At 35.4% G+C, this 25,555-nt stretch overlaps 1 protein-coding gene across 5 annotated transcripts in view; it reads left to right on the top strand.

The window, feature by feature from the left end:
* The window catches only part of YTHDF3 (YTH N6-methyladenosine RNA binding protein F3), a 38,147-nt gene extending 20,613 nt beyond the window's left edge, over window positions 1–17,534 (top strand). For all 5 annotated transcript variants that reach the window (XM_046642036.1, XM_046642033.1, XM_046642032.1 and 2 more), the window contains one exon: window positions 14,433–17,534. In XM_046642036.1, coding sequence (XP_046497992.1) covers window positions 14,433–14,456 — 24 coding nt within the window. In that variant the 3' untranslated portion in view covers window positions 14,457–17,534. The remainder of the gene's footprint in view (window positions 1–14,432) is intronic.
* Window positions 17,535–25,555: the final 8,021 nt, after the last annotated feature.

Below are 25,555 nucleotides of genomic sequence, written 5' to 3' on the forward strand. Positions count from 1 at the left end.
CCATTGCAAATGTGGAGATGGAAGAGTCATAATGTAAGTTGATTTTACCAGTTAAATGATTGATCACCATGTGAAGAGTAAGAAGAGAGAATCAGTACAATGGGTATGCTAGTAAGTGAAATTTGACTTTTCTTTTAGTTTGAAACCTCCATGTCACTGAACAGTTTTCCATGCTTATTAACTGTTTGTCAGTTGGGGTATCACGTGTCCTTGCCCAGTTTTCTTCCTGGTGCTCTTATCCCTTGTCCAGGCAGAATTTGTGGATTTTCATTTGTGTATTTTCTCTTAGATATGCTTGTGCTTGCACTTTGGCTTTCCAGCATAACTGCTTTCAAATACTCTTGGCATCCCAGTGATGAAGGATGTACTCCCTGTCTGTTCTAGGTCGTCTTTAGCGCCACCAAAAAGGACAAATTAGTGTTGTTTTGCTAGAATTCATTCCTTTACTTGTTAGACATTTTTTGTTTCTTCTTTAAATAAAGATTTGCACGTCATTACTTAGTGTTTCTCTTTTAACGTGACCCCATCTGTCTTGTATTTAGCTGAAATTCCTCAGAGCTTCTGGTATGTGGAGGTCACATTTTCCCAAATGCATATCCTTCAGACCTTGAATAAAGTGGGATTTCTTAAACAAGAGACAAAACAGCACTATTATAAAAGAAAAGATTGGTAAAATTTGACTAGATTAAAATCTGTTCATCGAAAGATGCTTTAAAGAGAATTAAAAGACATGTTAGGAACTGGGAGAAATTTGGACATAACTTACCGAAGATTAGAATCAGGAATATATAAAGAATGCCTATGAATCAGTTTAAGGAAAAGATAGATAACCCAATAGAAAATTGGCCAAAAGATATGGATAAGTCATTTTATGAGATAGGAAGGAAGATGGCTAACAAGTATATAAAAAGGTCTTCAGTCTTAATAATTAGGGAAATGCAAATAAAGAGTATAATCAGAAAATCTTTTCTGTCCGTTTGTTTGGCAAAATTAAAAAATTTCGTAATATCAAGTATTGGAGAGACTATACATCAAAGTCTCTTACACAATTGCAGATGGAATATTAAATTGATATAGCCTCTTGGGGAAGCACTATTGCATTTTTTTATAAAGCTGAACATTTCATATACATTGTAATTCAGTAGTTTTCCTTCGAGATATATACCTAACAGAAACTTCCAAATACCCCAGAAGACATGCAAGCATGTTCTTTGGAGCACAATCGATAATAGTAAAAAACTGGAAATAATCCAAATCTCTATAAGCAGGAAAATAACCAAAATGCATTGTTGCTATAGTAATATAGTAGGATGATTGAACTATAGTTACATGCAACGTATGAGTGAATCTTTTTTCCTTCATCTTTTTATTTGGAAACGATTTTTAATGTATTTGGAAAAATACGAATAGTATGTAGGACACTCATATGCCTTTTACCCAGATTCACCTATTAGCAGTCTTCCCTGTTTGCATTATGTTTTGTTGAACAATTTGAGAGTAAGTTTCATATATCATAGCTCTTTACCTCAAAAAAGTATAGTGTATTTCCTCAGAATAAGGATATTCTCTTATATAACTGTCGTAGTCTGTTATTTGAGCCACAGTGTCCTTTGAAGCCTTTTTTTCTTTTTTATAATACAAGGTCTAGGCTAAGATCAGGTAAAGGACCTGGAATAGCCCAAAGAGTTTTGGATAAGAACAATTTTGGAAGGCTTATACTGGCCTGACTTTAATTCTCTGCCTTCCCCAAGTTTGGGAAGATTGTTTCCTTTGCATTTTAGTAGAAGTTTTATAGTTTTAAATTTTACGTTTAGGTCTGCAGTTGCTGTAGTTTTCTTTCATTTCTCATCTTACTGTGTTCATGGTTTTCTTAAAATTCGTGAGCCTACTTGTGATAGCAGACAAGGACTTTAAAAAGCTAATTCCATTTTGTCATTGCTGGGTCTTTTTTATTGACTAATTTTTTTCCTTCTTGTTATTTTTTTCGGTGGAGGAATTCCCCAGTTTGCCTTGCCAGCAAAGCACCCTATGGAGGAGCCAACCAGACATATCTTGTCTGGTTATGTAAAACTTAGTCAGGCCCTCTATTTTAGAGTGATGGGTATTGATGAGAAATCTATGTTATTGTATTTGTCCAGTTCTTCATTCTTAGATTCGACCACATAATTTTGATACATTTGATTACAATCAAGCTTTATGAAAGAAAACCCAAGACAGACCTACCAAAAGAAATAGATAATTCAGGGAGCAGAAGATAATTTAAAATATAAAACAGAATTTGACTTGTTGTTAGGATTCGTATGTAAAAAGAAAACCAGAAAATGTTCTTGGAAATGAGAAATGCAATTGTCAAAAAAAAAATCAGTGATCAAGCAGATTAATAAAATGTTCATATTTTTGATTCAGTTATGATCTAGAATTTTAAATCAAATAAATTTCCAAATGTGGAGCAATAGAGATGAAAAATATAAAGGGGGAAAGATGTGATGGAAAGAGAGGAGATCCTCTTCTTTCTAAACGAGTGTTATTAAGAGTACAGGGAAAAAATACACGGAAGAATGATTAAAGAAAAATTTCTAGAGCCAAAAGGTACACATTTTCAGAAAGAATGGGCTTACTGCGTGACCAGCATAATTATTTAAAATTAAAAAGAAAAGGGGGAAAAAAAGACAGGGTAAAGAGAAAATCTTAAAAGCTTCCTGAGCAAAAGACAAATTACCTGCAAAGGAAGGAGAATCAGACTATCATACTTCTCTCATCTATACCTCCAAATACTCATATGTAAAATTAATTTCAGAGTGGGGGGGAGGTAGTATTAGAATTATGTTCTTAAAGATGAGTATTGAATTAGTAGTGGGGAGTGCAAAATAAAGATTTCAAGTGTACAAGAGCTTAGTCGCATGTCCTTCATGAGAAAGTTACTTGAAGGAGTATTTCAGCAAAATGAAAAAGAAAGTCAAGAGATAATAACAGTTGGTAGCTGGTTATACTAGAACAGATTTTTCACAACAGGGACTTTGCGTTTTGAGTTAGACAAGTCTTCATTGTATGCAGTCTATCTCAGGACTACAAGCAGCTCTCTCCTCTGTCTGTTAAATGGCACTGTGGTCTTTGAAGCCAGACAAACGAAATGAGCCCTCACTTGGAAACCACTGACCTTGAGAAGTGAAAGAAGCTAAAAAGAAAACATAAAATTCCTAGCCAATCTTTGTTCTCTTTGGAACATAAGCTCTTATGAAAGTAAGACTTGCTTTATTCTCTGCTGATTCCTAGCACTTAATGCTTGGCGTAAAGTAGGTGTTTAGTAAACATTGTTAGATGAGTAAATGCTTTGAAGAATCTCTTTCCTTTTGGAACATTTGAATGTCATAGGATGTTTTTTCTTTATTGGTTTAATTACTGCGCTTTATTTAGGAACTATGTACTTGATCATTCAAGTTATATAATAAATGCTGCCTGTTGGGTTTTGCATTTGTAGAAATGGACAATAGTATATAGAAGATTTAATTAGTTAGAACAAAATGTTATGAGGTGGAGTGGGAAGAACAGGTTTGAGGAAGGGTAAATAAATGTACTATTTTTCTCATCTTTCTGAAAGTGAACAGATAATTGTTTAAAGATGATATGTCAAGCGGTTGTGCCTTATGCATATTATTTAATGTCATAAGGACAGTCACTAGAACTGAAAATAGTGCGGTGTCTAGTGTAGGGATGGGGAAGAGAAGGAGAATATAATATATTCACTGTGATAAGTTACTCATCATATACAGTGGGAATTGATAATATCTAAATGACACATCAAGAAATTTGTGTATTAATATGCTACTTAAAGTTAGAATGGCAACCCATCAGAGGACCTTAATTTAGAGAGGGCTAGAGGAGGAAAGGGGAGCTTTACTTTAACTTGCTTTTTGTATGTATTACTTTCAGTGATAAAGCTACTGTAGTTGGAAAATAAAAGAAAGAAAACAAAGAACTAATAATGTACTGAGTTTATTTCTGCAGTATAAATTCAAGTAATCTGCATAGCAGTAGCATTTACTCTATTCTACTATTTAATCTTTTTATTGAAATTTTACCTTTGTTGAATGTGAGTCATTTAGATCCTACTATATTCTTTCACTCTTGTAAATCTTTATTGATCAGGAAACATAATCTGAGGTGAGATTTTTAGTTCACTGGCTCTTTTAATTCCATATAGGAATAATTAGAGGTTTCAATTGCCCGTAACTTTGAGATGAACTTCCAAAATATGGCATTTACTTATTCCCTTAGAAAGAGGTGAAGACCTGCAGCGTAAGCAGAAACAAGCGAGACATAATTATAATAAAATCCCTATGAAATAGTTTTCATTTCTAGAATCTTCTATGCGTTTTAGTCATTTATGCTGTTTTATATTGTTGGGTATTTCCAAAGAGTAAATTTTAATACCTGATATAATTTTTTTCACAATTGGAATAATTGATTCTGAGATGAGATGATGTTAGGTCTGTCACATCGTAACCAAGTTTGTGTTAATATACAAGAAATTACTTCACTAATAGTTAGACCTCTGACAGCAGTAAGCATTTCCCTGACAGTTCTATACTACTTTTTCTCAAGTAGAACATTTAGTTTAATGCTTTCCCGTTAATCAAATTACAGTCTTAGGATCAAGAATGGGTTGAGGTTTCTGATCAGCTACTTTTTTGGTCAACTTTTCTGATTGTCGTTCTCTGTTTCTGAGTGAGTTAATTATGATTAACAGAAACAAATTCATTTTGGCCCAGGAGATATCACACTTGATACCAAAAACTTTTATATTAGATATTTAAATAATTCTCTGATAAAACATTGTGTTATAGTTTGAATAGTCAAGATGATTCAGTTTTTATTACAGTAGTAATCTATTCTGAACTTGGTAAGTATTCTTTTCAAGCCAGGGGGAGAAAGGAGGTACTTCAGTTAACATTTTATAATATTGGTTTGTTTTAATTTTTCCTCAGATTAATTTTGTTTCCCCCTAGGAGAGTTAATGGTGACTGTGTTATGTTCCAGTACTGATAAATAATTCTATGAGTTTTTAGTAAACGAACTACCTATAGTTTGTTGGGTTAATTATAGATCTTTGGGAGATAGTTCTTCTGTACCTGTTATGGTATGAACAGTCATCAGTAAATTGAATGGTATTTCAATTATTTCATTTAGTTTTCTTCAGCAAATACATGATTACTTCAGGAACATATATATTTAATTTTAAGTGAATGTGAAATATCTTAAGTTTCTGGAAGTAACAATTACTGAATAGTCTTTCCTCTTAATAGTTTATTTTAAAAATTTGACATGCAGTTTCTTCATTTAGGAATTTACTAACTATTGCACTCTAATTTCTGAGTGAAACTGACTTTACTGTCTCTTGGCAGAAAACTGAGTTTATTGAATGGTGTTTCTTTTTTTTAAAATTTTTTTCCTGCTTTTTTTCCTCCCTAAATACCCCCAGTACATAGTTGTATATTTTTTAGTTGTGAGTCCTTCTAGTTGTGGCATGTGGGACGCTGCCTCAACATGGCCTAATCAGTGGTGCCATGTCCGCACTCAGGATCCAAACCTGGGCCGCTGAAGCGGAGCGTGCGAACTTAACCACTCGGCCACGGGGCTGGCCCCTTGAATGATGTTTCAGCTCTAGTATCTGTCACAGTTGACATTCCGTATTGGTGTACCCTCGTTTCCATTTGAAATAACATAAGGGAATAGAAACAGATCATAGCATATATAATAAAAGAACTGGGATGTAAAACTACTAGTGGACTATTCCACTTGTAAATGACAGTCTGGAATATAATTATCTTATTATTTTCACTTTATTGTAAAGAGTTCAAAATCTGACTGTGAAATAGAGTTGCATGTGAATTCCTTTGCTTGGCTTTAGGAGCTTCTGTTACCAGGTCCCCAATCAGTCTGGTTCTTTTTTTGAGGAAGATTAGCCCTGAGCTAACATCTGCTGTCAATCCTCCTCTTTTTGCTCAGGAAGACTGGCTCTGAGCTAACATCCGTGCCCATCTTCCTCTATATGTGGGACGCCTGCCACCGCATGGCTTGCCAAGCGGTACCATGTCCGCACCTGGGATCCGAACCGGCGAACCCCAGGCTGCCGAAGCAGAACGTGCACACTTAACTGCTGAGCCACTGGGCTGGCCCCCAGATCAGTCTTTTTTTTTTTTTTGAGAATTCTCCTAGCACACATCTTGTATTGTAGTCAACGTGTATCACCATATATTTACATCCTGTATGTTTTTTCCTTAAGTTCTCTTATTCATACAACAGATAAATAGTAAAGGTTGTCAGTGAGCCACTAAGGATAAATAGCCATTTCTTTCTAGAACTCAGTCTGCTTGGAGAGATAAACATAATTTCTCTCAGGAGAGTTTTGTAGTTGTCAGCATTGAGGGCCTGCATGTCTCTTGCTGAATTTATTGCTAAGTATTTTGTATTTTTAATGTCATTGTAAATATAGTTGTATTTTCAGTTTTACTTCCTAGTTGTTTGCTGCTGGTTTATAGAAATATCCTGTATCCTATGACTTTCATAATTTACTTATTAGTTCTAGTAGTTCTAGTAGAACATCCTTGGGATTTTCTGCCTAACAATCATGTTGTCCTCAAGTGGAGATGTTTTTCTTTATGATCTTTGTCTTTGTCTCTTTTTTCTTTTCGGTGAGGAAGACTGGCCCTGAGCTAACATCTATGCCAGTCTTCCTCTATTTTGTACATTGGACACCATGTCAGCATGGCTTGATGAGTGGTGTGTAGGTCCACACCCAGGATCTGAACCTCTGAACCCGTCTGTTGCCAACCTTCCTCTTTTTGCTTGAGGAATATTGCTGCTGAGTTAACATCTATGCCAGTCTTCCTCTATTTTGTATGTGGGATACTGTCTCAGCATGGCTTGATGGACAGTGCCATGTCTGCGCCCAGGATCTGAACCTGCAAACCTGGGGCCACTGAAGCAGAGTGCATGAACTTGACCACCCTGCCACTGGGCTGGCCTCTGTACTTTTTCCTTTATTCTTGCAATTATGTTTTTAATATAGTATTACTTAAATATGAAATTAAGTGAAAACTGTAAAACCAAAATAAGATGATACATAAACAAAATACTTAATTTATTGTGATGAGTGATGTTATTTTGCTGAAACTAAATCACAGTTTAAAACATCAGTTAGTCCTAAGTCTTAGAACCATGTTCTTACTCTCATTTGGACCACCTAAACATATGTTATGAGTGTTCTTCCCCATTTTTCACTATTTGAACTTCTTCCTGACTCTTCCATTTCATCGTACACTTCAAAGTTATTTAATCTTTGGTTGGTACAGATTAATAGTTTTTATGTTACTAGACTGCATCTATTCTTTTTTGAAACCTGAAATACTACTTTATTTTGTAAATGCAAACTTGGGCACTGGAATCTCTTTTTTTCTTTGGCTGAGGAAGATTCACCCTGAGCTAACATCCCTGTGCCAATCTTCCTCTATTTTTTAGCAGGTGTGCTGCCAGCACAGCATGGCTGCTAACAGTGGTGTAGGTCTGTGCCTGGGAACTGAACCCAAGCCACCTGGGCTGGCCCTGGAATCTTTTAAAGCACTTTTTTATTATAGAGTGGACATGCAGAGGATCAAGAATATTAGAGTCTCGCTTAAATGGAAATGTAAGTTTAAAAAATTTCAAGAGTTGGGTCAGCCCTGGTGGCCTAGTCCTTAAGTTGGGCACCTTCTGCTTTGGCAGCCCAGGTGTGGTTCCAAGGCATGGACCTACACCTTGTCTATCAGTGGCTATGCTGTACTGGTGGCTCACGTAGAAAAAATAGAGAAAGATTGGCAGCAGATGTTTGTTTGCTCAGGGTAAATTTTCCTCAGCAAAAAAGAAAAGAAAGGAAAAGAAAAAGAAATTTGAAGAGTTGTCTTCCAAAAACAGAACCTCCAAAGCATAATCATTGTTCTTTCCCTTGATTTTTTGTTTTGAATTTATTTTACAGTGCTGAGTTGGTCTATTTTCTTTGCATTCTTTGTGGTCTTGTAATGCAAAAGGATCCTTGTTGTTGGGACAATGCATGTCAGAAGCTTATCTCAGTATTACAGTACTTTAAGGGCTCTGGACAAATGTACAGTCTTTTGAACAGCCGGGAGTTTTATTCATCAGTTACGGCCCTTCTTTTACTCATTAGCATGGATTTTTCCAGTCCTCTCAGCCAGCCTATGCAGATTTCATTCTGGGTAAATCATTAATTTTCCTGAAGAATTGAATTTATTGTATATTTTAACTTCAGTCATTGTTCATCTATAAACTGGCCTTTCTTGGACCATGCACACTCTTTTAAATTTAAAAATATAGTCTGTTATTTCACTGATTTTAACTTTCGGACAGAATTTAAGTAACACTTTTATCCTTGTAAACGAGGAGAAGAAAAGCAGGGCAGCCATTAAGATAGCAATATCCTGTAGAACATAGATGTATTTCATATTTCTGCAGCAATGTATTTGGGAGTTGTGTTTTTCTAACTTTTTATTATGATTTTTAAAAACTTTATTTTGAAATAATTTTAAAGTTATGGAAATATTGCAAAGGTAATACAGAGAATTTCTCTATATCATTGTTTTCTTTATTATTAACATGTTACATATTCATGGTACATTTATCAGAACTAAGAAATTAAATCGATCTGATGCTGTTAACCAAACTATAGACTTTTTTCAGAATTTCAGCAGTTTTCCCTCTAGTGTCTTTTTCTGTTCAAGACCTGGAACACCACCTTTGAAGACTGCTGGTCAGGTGTTTTGTAAGGTGTCCCTCAGTGTCTCTTTGCCTAATCCTTTCTCATGATCAGACTGAGGTTATGTGGTTTGGGGAAGAATACCACATAAATGAAGTGTTTTCTCATCCAATCATATGTAACTTAGTACTGATGATATTAACTTTGATTACTTGGTTAAGGTTGTGCCTGCTGGGTTTCTCCAATGTAAATGTTCTTTTTTCCCCTTTGTGTACTTCTCTTCTTAGAAGCAAGTTAGTATATCCAGCCTACTCTCAAGAGGAGGAAGATCAAGCCCCAGTTCATGCAGGGAGGAGTATCAAAGAACTTGTGAAATTTTTTTATTTATTTAGCTCTTCCATTAGTTCTTTTTCCTGCTTCTAGATTGTTCATTTTTCTTGGGTTTATCCTCCAATTCTGTTATTTTTTCCTTTGTGATTTTTACCTCTTTTTTTCTGCTTTGTAATTTGAGGTATTTCTTGGACTTAATGTTCTGCTTCCCAAATGAAGCAGTGACCATGTTTCCCTTTAATTCAGTTACTAAAAATTTCAATTTGAAAATGAGATTTCTAAGCTAGAAAAAGGGTTTTTGTTTTTGTTGCATTTGGGTCTCAAGTGCCTGCTTCCTTGCTTTTTTCTTTTTCATTTTTTTCTTTGGCTGAGGAGGGTTCACCCTGAGTGTTAGAACATTTGTTGTCAATCTCCCTCTTTTTGTTTGAGGAAGATTCGCCCTGAGCTAACATCTGTGCCATTCTTCCTCTATTTTGTCTGTGGGTTTGCTGCCACAGCCCCTGATGAGTGGTGTATCTCCATGCCTGGGAACCAAACCTGGGCTGCCAGAGTGGAGCACGCTGAACTTAACCACTAGGCCATGGGGCTGGCCCCTCTTTTTTTCTTTTTTAAGTGTTCACTGCCTCCTTCAGCAGTTCTGTTTTGTTGTACTTGTGTTCTGAGTGCTTATCGTTATTTTCTTTCTGGGTAGTATGGCTTCTTAGATCCGCAGTTACTTTTTCTCCTCATTTGGGCTCAGGCCTGGTTACTGACATATTGCTAATGGTGATAAACCTACAGATGATTAAAAGGAACTAAGTCATTTACGTGTAATGTTAAGGGCAAGTTGTTAGTTCCTCTGAGGACACTGAAGAGAATTTCATTTTCCAGCTCTTCCCTAGCCTTAAGAATAGGGAAATCTTAGCTCATCTGTTAAGCTCTGTCAAAAAGATATTGTTGGCAAGTAAGTTTCTTGCTGGAGTTCATCTCCATAGGCCAAGTTCTCGGTCTTGACCTTAGGAACATGTATATATGTTGGTCTCTGGTACCTTTGCTCAGCTCAATGTGGTGAAGAAGCCTTACATCAGAGACTCAAAAGCCCTCAAATATCAGAATCTGCCTGGTGATGCCCAGCTCTCCATTAATGGAAAAGTGAGGGAGGAGGGATCCCTTTCCAAATTGTTTTCTGAATTCTCAATCACAGAAGTAAAAATTGAGTTCTGTGAATCACTTTGGGAAGTGTTTATCCTAAAGAGTGTACATGTCTAAAATGCAGTCTTCTGAACTATCACTAGAGGCTTGGCCCTTCTCCGGGTTTACTGATCATGGCTCCTTTATTGTAATTCTGAAGGAATTGTTACTTCCCCACAACACACCAGGACTTGTAACTGTGATGTCAGCCATGTAATATGTACCTTGTTTTGTAGCAACACCAGAAGTTAGTGATGTTACCGATAGCTCATCATTTCTTGGTCTCATATTTCTAGTGGTTTGTAGATGATAGCATGCCCATAGAGATCTCATTATATTCAAATATTTAATACTAACAGTGTGAGATGCAGTTCTAGATCTTGTTAATATAAATGCGTTTTTTTGTTTTTTGTCTGAAAGCAGAGATATTGATCATAAACTTCAGAAGGACTTGAGTTTTATTGATGAATGTTTACCTTGCTGAAGGTTCCCAAATTTGCATACCCATCCTGGACCTTTCCTCTTATCTCCAGATTCATGTATCCAGTTGCCTCTTCCATATCTTCACCTAGTTGTCTAATAAGCATCTTAAATTCAGTGTAACTCCTGTTACTCCTGGGGCATTGCCTGCCCCAAACCACCTCCGTCTTTGTAGAGGGCACCACTCTTCTTCCAGTTGTTTAGGCCAATAGTGCTAGAGTCATTCCTGATGCCTCTCTTTCTCACCCAATGTCTGATCAGTATCAGTAAGTCTTGCTGGCTCTGCTTTCAAAAGGTATCCTGAATCCAAGCACTTTTCACTAGCTCTCTCTCCATCTTTCATCCCTGTCTAAGAGTTCTTATTATTATCCTACTGGTTTATGATTTGTGATAGCCTTCTTACTGGCCTTGCTATTCCCACCTTGCTCCTCCACACTCTGTTACCAGCAAAAACAGCCCTTAAGAGATCTTTTTGTGACAAGTGAGACTGGATTGTTAGTTTTCTCATGCTTTTCTTGACAATGTTAGTATCAAAGTATTGCTAACCTCAGAATGCGTCAGGAAATATTCCCTCTTTTTTAGTCTTTGGAGCAGTTGGTGTAAGTTTAGAATTATCAGTTCTGGGACACTTAATCAAATACACCTATAAAACCATATGAGCCCAGTGGTTTTTTTATTTGGGGTAGATTTTTAGTTGTTGATTAAACTTCTTTAGTATGGCTCTTCAGGAAGTTGTCTGCTTTGTCCTAAGCTTTTGCATCTTGGCATTAATGGTATTTTATTTTTTAGCTATATCAGTCTTTGTGATATTTTTTATGCTTCAATTCTTTTTTTTATAAGTCTTTCCAGAGATTTTTTTTGGTTATGTTGTCCCCCGACTCCTTTTAATTTTGGTCTCTTTATTTTGTTTTCTGTTTCATTATTTTCTCCTGCTATCTTATTTCATTCCTTCTACTTTTGGGGGCTTACTGTTACTCATCTCCTATTATTGAGTTGGATGATGAGCTCATTACTTTTCAGGTTTTTAAAAAAATTCTACACATGTAAATTTCCAGGTGTTTTTTGGGAACTTAGACTTAGCATTTTTGTTATTGTACTGATGTAAAAATTTTTGAATTTCCATTATGATTTTTGGGGAGACTTTTAGAAGAGTGTTTTAGAATTTCCAAAAGTGGATGGGGGTTTTTTGTTGTTGTTTTGTGCTTGTTTTGCTTCTAAAATTGATGTCAGAAAATGTGATCTGTATGATACTCTTTGGTATTTACGTTTGCTTTCTGGTCTGGCATATAGTCTCCTTTTGTGTTTGTTCATTGTGTACCCTGTAATTATTTGACTCAGTTTTCTGTAGTCTGTGTATTCAGTCTATATTTTTACTAACTTGTCTGCTTTACTAATTATTAAGAGAAATGTGTTCAATTCTCCTGCTGTAATTAGGAACTTGTCAGGTTTTCTTTGTAATTTTGACAACTTTTAACATTTGTAAAGTTGTATTTTTAGTTTAATATTGTCATAGCTTTTAAAAAAGTGTTTCTTATTCAGTATGTAGCGATCATTTTATCTCCAGCAGTGTTTTTTCCCTTAAAATCCATTTTCTCTGATATTAGTGTAGTTGGATCAGTCTTCATTTGGTTTGTTTTCATTACTTTTAACTTTTCTGGTCCTTATGTTTTAGTTAATAACATGTTATTTCTTGTAAATCATATTTTAAAAAAAATTTTAAAATTTGAGCTATTTTGTTTTCATTGATGAACCTACAATCTTTCGATTGTTTACTGTAAATGTATAAATAATATAACTGTTTCTGCCATCTTATTTTTGTGCTTTCTGATTAATCTAGATCTTTCAAGCTATCTCTCCCTCTTTTTTTGTCCTATTGGATTGATGGAGTTTTTTGTAATTTTCTTCTTGTCCACTGAGTTGGAAGTTATGCATTAAATACATAGATGTATTATAATATATATGTAATCTGTATATTTTATTGATTCATTTAAAGTGCATAGTTGATGACAGTTCAAACGGAAACAGCGCCTCTAACTTCTATTTAAGTAACACATAATCCTCATTGATCTAACTAATCATCTTCCTTGAATTAAACTCCTCTTTGTCTAACTTATCCTTAAGGAGTGTCCCCTTTTTTCCTATAGTTTTGGGGCTTTTCATGAAGTTGATGAATTTCTCTAGTTTTGATCAGTCATTTTATGGAGAAGAATGAGCAATGTGCTTTCACTTCTTGCTTCATCTGTAACACCTTGTTTTATATCTAGCTAATTAAGGCTGGCTTCAGAATTTCGCATACAAATCTTTTTGTTTCCTTCATCTGAGAACTAAACTTTCTGTATGTTTAGGCTGCTTTTTAAAAGCTTTAGGGCCTTTGTAAGTTAGACTGCAGCTTCCTAGTACCAGATTCTTTGTCTTTTTTTCCCCCTTTGTTTGTGGTGTTAGATTTTGTTTATTCTTTTGAAACATGATTAATTAGCTAGCTCTGTGCTTTCATTTTTGTTTTATTCTTTAATTTCCAAATATCCCACTGATAACTTACGAGTCTATGAAATAATTTTGTTTGTGGTTATGAGGGCATTTATTTTATTAGCTTTCTGTATTAAATACTGTTATTCAAGTTTCTAGGAATATATTAAAATAAAAAAGAACTGACTTTATAACAAAGAACTTAAAGTTCTCTTTGGGATTTAAAGTACAGTTTTCTGATGGTGTCACAGAGGATGGGAAGCTAATCTGACCATGTGCAAAATACATTCAGATTTATTATGGAACATGTATTACCCATAAAAAAATGAGAGTAGTGAAAACAGAAAGAGAGTCTTATAAAATGTTAAACACAAGTGGTTTTCAGAATGCAGTCCTTGGACCAGCAGTACTAGGATCACCTATGAACTTGTTAAAAATGTGAACTCAAACATACAGCTTCAGACCTTTGGGGCCCGGTAGTGTTTCCACAAGCCATCCAGGTGATTCTGATGCTTCTGAAAGAACGGCTGAGTTACACATTGAAGCAAGATGGCACAAACTACGTGATGTATTCAATTGATAGGCATACACAATGCTGGTCATCCTTTTTTCAAAGTATTATGGGCAAAGGTTTGGTTAATACACATGAAAACATCACTCAGGCTTTTTATTCAAGGTGTTTCTGGTTTTGTAGAAGAAATTAATAAGGATTAATAATATTTCTTGATGTGGAATATGAGAATATGATATGGAGGAACCTTGTGCTTGAAAGTATTTTTTTTATTTTTACTGAGATCTTAATTTAATGCAACTTTAATGCAATTTACCTCAACCCTTTTCCTTTCCTCCTAACCCTACATCAGCCAGTAGTTTTCAAACTGCTGCAAAGGCCTTTTAGGTCTATTTGATAGCTCACCATCAAAAACTCATTGAAAGGGCTAGAAAGACATTATTATAATATTCTCACCTTAAACAAAATCCTTGTGGGAAAACAGGGCTGTAGAGAGGGTCTGTACTCTCCTGAAATAAGTCTTTGTGTTTGGAATGTCTTTATTTTAAAATATTTCGTGATAATCAATCCACTATGGTGGATATAGGTAATAGTAAATCATTTTTAAGTAATTACTTGAATTAATTATTTGAAGAACTTTTATGGAGATGTTTGCATTCTATGTGCATATAATTTAAATCTTTAAATAATGATGGTATTTTGTTAAAATTCTTTGTGTTTTTCTTTCAGGAGAGAAATAGAAACAAACAATAACCATATGAAGATGTCCTGTTAGATTACAACACTAATGATGTAGACTCTGAAAATGCCTAATAAGTCAAAGAAGACGTTATTAAAGCTTTTTTTCTGCTTAAAGGTGACATCTTTGAACTCTTTAACACAGAGTTGACTCTTCTTGTAATGGTTTTCATCAGCGCATCTGCCCTTATACTCTCACCAAACACACTTGAGAACTGTAACTTCGTCAAGCACTTTCTGTCCTGAAGCTTTTACCAGTATCTGCTGTCTTTTGTAATTATGCATCCTAGCTAAGGCACAGAAGACTGAATGAATGCAAGGATTCATTAACTCTTTGAATTTGTTAAATACTAACAGTTAACCATTAGAAGTGGTTCAATGATGTAAGAGTCACACTGCTTCAACTTTTTCTTTGTTGTAGTTTTTAAATTGTCAATTTTTAGCTATTTGACAGATTAAACGCAAAATAATCATGCCATATTTAGTCCTGGAGTTCAAGTCTAAATGTTTATGTGAAAAATTATTGTAGTTAACTTTTAAAATGGCAAAGCAACCTTACTCTCTATTTTAGCCAAATGAAACATAATCTGAAATTATATTAGAACATTTCCCTTGTCTTCAAACTGTTTGGTGTAACAGAATATTGATATGCAGCTTGGTGGATTTCACCAGTTAATGCACATTCTTCTCCCCGCCTTCCCCCAATAATATGTATACTGAAAAATGTGCATTTGTCTGAGGAATTATTTTGTTTGCTACCACTTAATGAATCTCAAAATTTTGAGTAAATGTACCTCAGTCTAATCAGACTTTTTATGACCTTTATAACTACATTTAAAACCCTTAATTCCTATTTCTGGGTGTTTGCGAGCCTGATTGCTATCATGAAGTAAAAATTTATTACTCTAGGTATTCACTAGCTAAATAAACATAGTTCTTGTTTAGCAAGCATATACTGTTCCTCAACTCTTTTCTCCAGCTTTTGCAGTGTCCTGGCATCCTTAAAATACTTTGAAAATATGGCCTTGATCCATGGATTAAATCAGTATCTAAGTGAATGTGTTGATGTTTTATTGATCAGATCTATATAAATGGGAATACAGCATATATCTGGGTATTCTTATAGTTATCTTTTTAACATCTTATTTTTTTCATTAATTACATATCAACATTAATTTTATATCTTGAAACAAATTGATTTTGTATAATTAAATGTATCATGCATCTGTATTAACTGATTTGATGGCATAAAGTTATGAAGATAATGTACTGCCCCTTATATTACTGTTCCAAAAGGAGAAAGCTATGTAGAAAGATACATTAAGGGTGAAATAGCAATACAGTAGATTTGAATACCTTGATGTTTTGCATTACTCTATTTATGTTTACATCATGTTTAGAGATGTTTTCATTTAGTATGGTCTTTGGTCACTTCAGTTCAAAAATTTCGTGACATATTTCTTTGAGGCTTTCATTTATATAATTTTTTTTGTACAGTGTTTTCTTAAAATGCACAAATACTGTATTCAAGTGAAAAAGATACAGTATTTGCAGATAATCATAGCTCCTTCACAGTTCTTTGGTAGTCCCAGTGTAGTTATATCAGTGTCTACTGAAGGGAACATCACAATATTAATGGTATATTACAGAATAAAGACTTTCTTAAAGGAAAATTGCACCTATTTTACCTTTTTAAAGAGTAAGCCATGAAATCTTGTTACACATCTCTTAACTATTTATAATGAAAATTGGCATTTGGGTAGTCACCATAGCAATGTTCTACATCCCTATATGGTAGGACATGTTCAAAGTGACTGTTGTCACTCTGGAGGTCCTATTAGAGAAAACTGTAAAGGGGTGACCTTGTAGAAAGGATATGAGTCCTCTCTCTGAGGTTCTCTTTTTCTTGGTGCTTTATTAGCAACTCTGAATATTTTTATAAAACTAGTTACATTATAAATGGATTCAAACTTGTTTAATTTACTTAAGTTTCTATGTAAGAAGTGTCAGGGAAACATTCAGCAAGCAGGCTGATTGCAGTAGCCGACTCAGAAGTGTCCAATGTAATTGAGTAGTCTGTTGATGGTGAGGAGTACATCCCAGTGCCTTTAACCTGGATTTCTAATATTAAGTGAAATGGGTGCAGCATTCCTTTTGGAAAAAAAAAAAACAACAACAAACACTTTATCTTTTCAATTGGTAATTTTTTTCCTCATTTTTCTTCAGAGCACCTACTTTCTCTCCCTCCTTGGTCTGTCAGTGTATTGCAAAATGTTTTTCCTCTAAGCGAAATTATCACAGGTTGTCTCAATAGCACAGCTAACTGAGTGTTTCCTAACTGTAGAGACCAAAAGGGAGAGAACTTGGGCTCTACAGTCGGAGACATGTAATCAAATGTTCGAATAGTCACAAATTAGGATATTATTGGCCCAGTGAATTTCTTGCTTAATGTTTTTCCAAGATCTGGTTTGAATGTTTCTTATTAAAGTTATCTTATGTGGGTATTTTATTTTGAAAGGTATTATAGTTTGTATATTTAACAGTAAGGGGGAAAATGTAACCAAAATTAGTATTCTTTCTCTATACATATTGGTACTTGAAGATTCCTTGCAAAAGAAACCCCAGCCTTTTCCTAATTTCAATACTTGATTCCTTATTTTAACTTAAGTGATCTTTCTAATTCAAAAGCTGTGTTCTTTTTGAATACCATGCATGGGGGTTAAGCTGATGTTAAAACAGTTTGCAATAAAAAAGAATCAGCTTAAGTCATTTAATCATTTCAAGTGCATTCTGTGTCCTATAAATTGTTTGAGAAATTTAAGAGAATTGTGTTTTCATTGAGTTTTGCATATCTTTTGTTATGCCATGTAAATTCCCTTCTTTTTCGTATGATTAAAGAAAGGTTATGATAAAATGATTAGTTCATTTGCATTCACTTGTAGCAATTACATGAGAATTTGAATTTTGTCGTGTTTGGGTTTGTTCATTCCTGTGAATGATGGTACAGTTAGGTGAGATTTTCTGTTATGGTACCCAAACTCACCATTTGGTCCTCTTTAATCTTTGAGGGTTTCAATAAAAATTGTTCACTCATATCTGTGTTCTTTCCATTTTATCTTTATAAATATGTATTGCCTGCCAGAAAACATAACATTTTTGTCAACTTTATTGTGGATTTCCTGATGGACATATCTTTCAAGTACAAATAGATTATATCACTCATTTTAGTTGGCCTAGTGGGGGAATTAAAGAGAGGGAAGATAACAGTTTATCCTAATTTTTTTCCACTCCAGTGAGCTTATTGAATTGTGTGCTCTTAATACTAAAAGAGAAAGAGGCCTATTTATTTTCAAGTAATAAGAAATAGTGGCACCAGTTGTCTAATAACCCTAATCCCCCATTCTTGGTACCAAAGAATGCTTTTCTGACAGTCTGTACATTATTCTTTGGGATAGATAGAGCTTATGTAGATAGGATCATGGTGACTCTGGATGGCACATTGATCATTGCTGGGCTCTCTATCTAAGGTACTTGCTCAGATGCGGGGAAACCAAAAAGTTTCGTTTTGTGCTCTTGAAACCCACCATATGCATACAACAGAGTTGGCCTGTGACCAGGGCACAGTTTTACAGAATCACTTTAGGTGTCCCACACTGGAGCATCACCAGAACCTTTTGACTGGTCTTCTAAAGCGAGGGTTTGCATCTCATTAGCATACTTACATTTGAGACTACTCATTTGAAGTTGAGACCCTAATTGGCTTGGCTTTGTCTTGCTTAGTGATACTAGATTTAGTAATTCTAGTCTAGAAACTAAAATATTCTTGGAGTCAGAAGTTAACTGGCCAGTTCAAGGTCTTTTTCTTTGCTTTCTAATCACAGTATTTGCCATGGCATGATCTTGCTGTGTAGTCTTTGCTCGTTTGTCTTGGTGCAGTAATGAGAAGCAGATCTCTTCTATATTCGTGCATAGTAGTGGCAGTTTAAATACAGTTTGTTTATAAAGAGTGCAGTAAATTCAGAATTTGTAATTTGAGTTAGCTATACAACATTGGGAGTAAATGTAAATGAGAAGTTGTTTTCATAAAACTTAGTATGCAAGGAAAGATATGAGTGCAGAGTTCATAACACTGGTGGGTTCCTCATCCCTTCCTGCCACCCCCCTTGCTCCTCCAAAGAATACTCTACTTAGAACACACTTAGAGATGTAGATAATTGAATGTCATTTAAAAATATTATTGGATATTTCTGACACATATGTAACCAGAATGGAATTAGTGTATAGGCGAAGATCTTAGAATTGGGAGTTGAAAGACCGGACTTCCAGTTACTTCTAGCAGATAGATTGACAGCAAATCATTCCCTTTGTTTTTAGTGCACTTATTGGTAAAATCAGAGCTTGGCTCTGCATCTAAGATTCCTGGTAGAATGCATCTATGATTCTTAGCCATTCTGAAATTTCGTAATTTATGATTTAAATAGCTTTGAAGGCTATGGCTTATTCTAGCAATGGTGAATGTTCGTTTTGAAAATAAGTTTGGGACCAGTGTAATTTTTTTATTTGATGAGGAAGATGGTCCCTGAGCTAACATCTGTGGCAGTCTTCCTCTATTTTGTATGTGAGGCACTGCCACAGCATGGCTTGATGAGAGGTGTGCAGGATCTGAACCTGCAAAGCCTGGGCTGCCAAAGCGGCGTGTGCCAACCCAACCACTATGCCACTGGCAGGCACACAACCAGTATAATTTTTAATAGTCATCCTTTGGTTATTTTCAGAATATAGGTAATGAATACCTCAAATTATATTTTATTCATTGAATCTGATAAAATATGACCACTATTTCCCTTCAGTGAATTTCAAAATCTAAAGGTACAAAGTCCCCATCTTTTCCACAGTGTTGGTAAACAGCAAGAGAATGTATGTCACAAAGAAATCCAAGTTTCTTTTATTCTACTGCCCTTTTACATTATCTTTTTTTTTTTTTTTAAGTAGACCTTATTTTTTAGGACAGTTTTACAGAAAAATTAGGCAGCCAGTAGAGAGAGAGCCCATATACCTTGCACCCAGCTTCCCCTATTAACATCTTAAGTTAGTATGGTACATTTTTTATGATTAATGGACCAACATTGGTACATTATCATCACACTTTTTTCAGGTTTTTAAAGTTTTTTCCTGATGTCCTTTTTCTCGTCCAGGGTGCCATCCAAGGATATCACATTACTTTTAGTTGTCATGACTCCTTAGGTTCCTCTTGGCTGTGATGGCTTCTCAGGCTTGTTTTTGATGAAATAGAGGAGGATGACAAATCCTCTACCCTCTGGGTCCTTCTAGCTGGCGTACAAATTAAATTGACGTGAGACAGAATAACAGGAGAAAATCAAACAAAGCTTTGTAACGTGTATACATAAGAGAGACCCAAAAAACCTGAGTAACTTGCCAGAATGGCCAAGCTGCCAGCTTAAATAGCATCTTCAGCCAAAGACAAAGAAGAGTGTTGGGAGTAGTGGTTTGGGGCTTCAAAGGGGAGGAAGGCAAATCACGTGGAAATGGAGAAGCAAATGTTTGGTAGATAAGAATGGGCTTAGCCAGGACTCTCACAGTCTGTTGATAGCCAGAGTTGTCTATGATGATGGCCTGTCATGGGGGCAGCCTTTTTATCTTAAATTCTAAAATCCTAAAAGGCAGTTAGGCTGAAGGTCAAAGTTTCTTTCAGAGTGTTTTGTTCTTACTTATTTTGAGGGGCAAATTCTGATTCCCCCACAATGACCTTGACAGTATGAGGAGTATTGGTCAGATAGTTGGTAGAATGCTCCTCCTCTGGAATTTATCTTGTGTTTTTATGATTAGATTGAGGTTCTAAGTTTTGGGGAGGAAGACCACATGGGTAAAGTGCCATTTCTGTCACATTATATCAAGGATGCATACTACCAACATATTCCTGTTGATTTTGAGCTTCGTCACCTGGCTCAGGTAGTGTTAGGTTTCTCCATTGTAAAGTTACTCTTTTTTTTTCCTTCTCTTTTCCATACTCTAGTCTTTGGAAGGAAGTCTCAGTCCACACTCGATTGGGCAATTTTATTCCCCCTTATCCTTGTAGTTTTAAAGGGGAGTATGGGAATCTGTTTTATTACTACTTAGCCTCATCCCAGGAGGCTTGTGTGTCAATACAAATATATTTGTTTTGCTTTTCTCTTTTTAGAACAACTCCCCTGCCGTCCCCGCCACCTCTTTTCCCTTCCTCGTTTTTCAACAGAACAGTTGTATTTTGGAGAGATTCTAAAGAAGACTCATACCTATTCCCTGAATTAATTCTAATTGTGTGTATTTTTACACAATTTTTTAAAAAGTGGTTTTTAAAAAGGGATTGAAGATCTATCAATAGAGAAGATTTAAATGATGGCACAGTATTTTGATCTTATGTGTATAGGTAAGAATGGATAGTCGTTCAGATTTGGCTGGGTTGAAAAACCTGAGGTAGGAGTTAAACAGGATATTATGGTTAGAATGGTGCATTCCTTTAAAAAGAAAAGGTGATTTAAATAGCTTGGCATGTGTTTTCTGATGGAATTCTTTTGAAACACTTACGAGGCTGCTGCATAATATTCTGGCCAAAAGCATGGACTTTGGAGGCCAGTACACCTGTCCCAGAATCCTGGGGCCACTGAACTAGCTCCAAGCCTGTATTTCTTCATTGATTAAAAAAATAAAAGAAGGCTAATAGCCTCTGTTTCAGAAGGATTAAATGCAATAATATTCATAAAGTGCTTAGCACAGCCCCTGGGCCTGTGGCAAGGCCTCAAATGTTAACTATTACTATCCTCTTGTTTCTTAGGGAGAATTTAGAATTTATTGATTATCATTGAAGATTTCTTAGAGTAATCTTTACTGCTTACATGCAGTTTAGAAGTTGTAGAAAGTTGATTAGTTTCATATGGTTCATATTGATATTGAATTCAATTCAGTTCACACTGAGATTCTGAGAACTGTCACTGCCTGAATGAAGCCTAGTTAAATTATTTATCTTTGTTTTTGCAACTTTTGGCTTCCAGGGTTTTCAATGATATCACTCTTGCTTTTTCTAAGTAAAATATAACAGCATAGAGTTGGTTTGTCCTTCTATAGAGCAGAGCAGATGGCAGAACCAAAGGCAAATTAGACTAAAAGGAAAGCAAATATGGACAATAACATAAGAAAACCTATAAACAATAGAAGAAAAAGAAGCCAAAGATGAAAACTAGTTCAAGAAGAAATTTTTTGCTTTGTTATTATTGATGTCATGTAAGTATATTAGTGTCAAAACTGAAGCAATTTAGTTAAGAGTTTGATGTCCTTTATTCAAGGGAAACAGTTCACAGTTTGAGGAAGTACAGTGCCTCACGAGCAGCGGAGCGCTCTTCCCGAGGGAGTTTGGGCAAGAGTGCATTTTATAGAAGGTTGGAAGAGGTTACACTGAAACAGCATGGTTGGCTGTGAGGTCAGAGATTTCCTGCTAAGGCTAGCAGGTCCTATTGCTGAGCTAGCTAAAGCCAAATTGGAGCATTGTGGCTGGTGAATGTTAGGTTTCCTTAACAGGTTTTTCCCATAAGTGCAGGCTGACCCAGGTTTAGATTTGTGACATGCGCCCGGCCACTGGGGTGGCCTCCATTCTCTGGGTCCTCATCACGAATTAGCTTTATCATTAATAAATTCTAAGAGCTTCATTATGAATATTTAGTAACAATTCAAAATAGACACACTAATATGGATGTTACCTGCATATTTCATCAGTGACCTTGTGCAGTTTAGAAGGAACAGATATTTGACATACATAAAATAAGATGGCTCTTCTAACTATTCTAGTATATATTGAAAAGGAAGATACTATTTTGAGGTAAAACGTTTACAAATAATGCTTCAACATAATATTGTTGCATGCTAATGTTCAAGCAATTATCTCCGACACATATATTACATGATTTCTGCTTGGGCTTGCTGCATTAACTGACTTTTGGTTTCCTTGCTAAAGCACACAGTGCTTAGAGCACAATTACTACTTGTATCCCGTAGCTGTTTTCTAGTTTGCCTGTGTTTACATGCTTACTAAGAGTCCTCTGTGCTTCTATCTTGTTTATTCCAGTTGTACTTGTTTCTTTTATGATGAGATTTAAATATGTAACCTGGTAAAATGTGACTAAAAGAGAGTTGTTTCTATGAAGGCTAAATTGACTGCTTTGGAAAAATACCTGATAAAAGTGAGTTGTCTAATTTATATAGATTGGAGGTATAGATCAGAAAACTGTAAAAACTTGGCAGGAAAACCATAAAATTTTGCATGTAATTTGCAAGTGTATTTTCAGTTCTCACTTCGGTGGGGAATCTTACATGACGCATTAGAGGTGACGTGTGGTTTACAGAAGAGAGACATCAGAGAACTCGAATCAACAGATTCCTACTCAAAGGAAAAGCCTTGGGCCTATATCAGAAAATTGGTGAATAAAAGTATATGTCTGTTTTCAATTAAAGTGTTTAAGGTTTGTTTGTATCACTTTTTATGAATCTACTCCTTAACTAACATCTGCTTCATTATTTAACACCATTCATTTTTAAGATTTTAACCTAAATTATTCTTTTTAAAGTCCCAAAACTTTTTTTCTCTCTACATTAAACAGGTTAACCATTATCTGCATGTGGCCCATGTGTACATGTGTATTGATAAGCTGTTATGACATCTTTGCAAATAAATGTGAGAAAGAAGTATTCATACCATTTAGAAAATTATAATGTGCTAGCGCCTACATATTTATTTCAAATATCTAAACTGTGAGAAACATTTTCTGTATGAAATGTTGGACAGAAGAAATGCACCCAGTAACAATTCCTGGTATCTATATTTAAAGCCGCTGAGACGGTGTCAAGTCTTGGGAATTGCCTTGAGTAAACTATTCCTCCTTTGCAAAGGCACATGTTTCATTTCTCAGAACTTACATAAATGGATGTTTTTTCCCTATTACTCCCTTTTAATAAGGGGAAAAAAATGCCCAAGGAAAAGGAAGTTAGCCGTAAACACCTATCTAGGAGTTATGTAGCTTTTGCTTTCTAGATAAGCTTGTTTTTACATTTTGTCTTTGTTTTTGTTTTAAATTTCTCTTGCTTTCCAGACAATATTTGAAAAGTCACACATTAAAAGCAAACAAAAACCAATGGAATGCATATTAATAGCATATATATGTAGAAATAAACTAATTATTTGCATCAGTATTTATTTGTATAGGCAATCGTATTAAAAAAAGATTTCACAGAAGACATTTTGAACAGCTTTCCAACAGGTCCAAATTTTACAAAGACATTAGTACCAAGTTTTATTCATATAAAGACATACAACCTCTCCTTCCCCCTTAGTTCACGTGTACAGTTTGGTGAAGAGACTATTCCAGTTCACAATGAAGTTGCAGGTTTCACTGTTTGCAGGGAAAGCCTCAGACGTTTAATCATTCCATACCTTTTTTACACCATCCACGGTGTGCACAGGCCCCCCCTGGCACAGATTATCTACTTTCGAGTGGTTGCTGAATGGTTTAGATCCTTGAATTTACTGTCTCAAGGATCTGGTCTTCATTTATTTCTTAATTTATTAAACTTATCACCAGTAAATGTTGTATTTGTAATATTTACATAATACTTATAGTATATGATAATAATATCAAATTTATTAACAGGTTGGGCAGCAGTTCTTGCACTTTTTAGTCTCAGGACCCTATTACTCAGAAATTATTGAAGAACCCAAAGGCCTTTTGTTCGTGTGGGTTATATCTATTAATATTTACCCCATTGGAAACTAAAACTGAAAAATTTTAAAGTGCTTATTGTTTCATTTAATAGCAGCTGGATTTTCATCTTTCGTGTGTTCAGTCTGTTGCAATATCTCTTGCCACGTGATCCTCTGGAAAACTGGATTGTACACTCATCAGAGAATGCAGCGAAAAGGTCAGTACGACAGTGAATCCAAATTTGGCATTGCAGACTCCCTGTGGGAACCACTCCTCTGGGACACACTTTGTTGATGGACTATTTGGTGTTCATATTCATTAAAAAAATCTGGGGAATCACTTCCTCACCAGTCCTGTCTTGGCAACTCTCCACTCTCCACATACACAGGGCCCCTGACCTTCCCACAGAGGCATACCATTCTTTTCTCTTCTTGATCTATTAACATAAAGTCAAATACATATCTCAGTTAACATTTATAACAAAGGATCTATTGATTCACAGCTTTTAGTTATCATTGAACTTTTTTTCTTTAACTTTATATAATTTCCTCATCTTATCTGGTGCTTCATTGCCTGTAAAAATAAGAATGTGAGTGGTTTAACACTCAAAGTTAATTTTGATTTGTGCCACAAAATAAGTTTTGCTTTGTGTTTTTAGAGGAATTTTTATAAGGATACTTTGTATCTGAAAAGATACGATTTTATCTTATCTTATCCTTTATCTTATCCTTGGTGTTCTTGTCTTGTCTATCCTAAGCCCCACTCTCCCCATAGTGTTCTCTCGCTTCCCTTTCCCTCTGCTCTTCTTTCAGTACCACTGATTTAACTTACCAAGCTCCAAGCAGAGGGCATGGTAACAAAAGCAGGGGCATATGGTCAGGTAATCAGTAATGCGCTTCTCCACTTTCCTCTGCTGTCTTTCTCTCTCATGTCAAGTCAGTGCTCTTCATGCCCATTGTTAGCCAGCCCAGATTCGGTGCAGGTCTCAGTTCACACCACCTTCTTTCTGCCTTGTTGCTGTGCTCCAGCCACAGTGGCTTTCTTTCCTTTCCACAAACTTCAGATTCGTTCCCACCACTGGGTTTTTCTGTCCTCTCTGCCTGTATCAGATATTTTCTCTCTTCACCTACAGGGCTCTGCTACAATAACTTTCTCAGAGAGTGTGTCTCTGATCACGATATCTAAAATTGTTATTCTGTCTCTCTATTCTCTTGCTTTCTACTTTCTTCCTAGAACAAAACTAAAAGTATTTGTGCGTGCCCTTGTCTTTGTTCTGTAAGCTGTGAGATTCACGAGGGAAGGAACTCCGTCTTCTTTATTGCCCTAAACACTGCCTGGCACATAAAGCGCTCAGTAGCTACTGGTTGA

This window comes from Equus quagga, chromosome 16 (genome assembly GCF_021613505.1).
Source record: "Equus quagga isolate Etosha38 chromosome 16, UCLA_HA_Equagga_1.0, whole genome shotgun sequence".
NCBI lineage: Eukaryota > Metazoa > Chordata > Mammalia > Perissodactyla > Equidae > Equus > Equus quagga.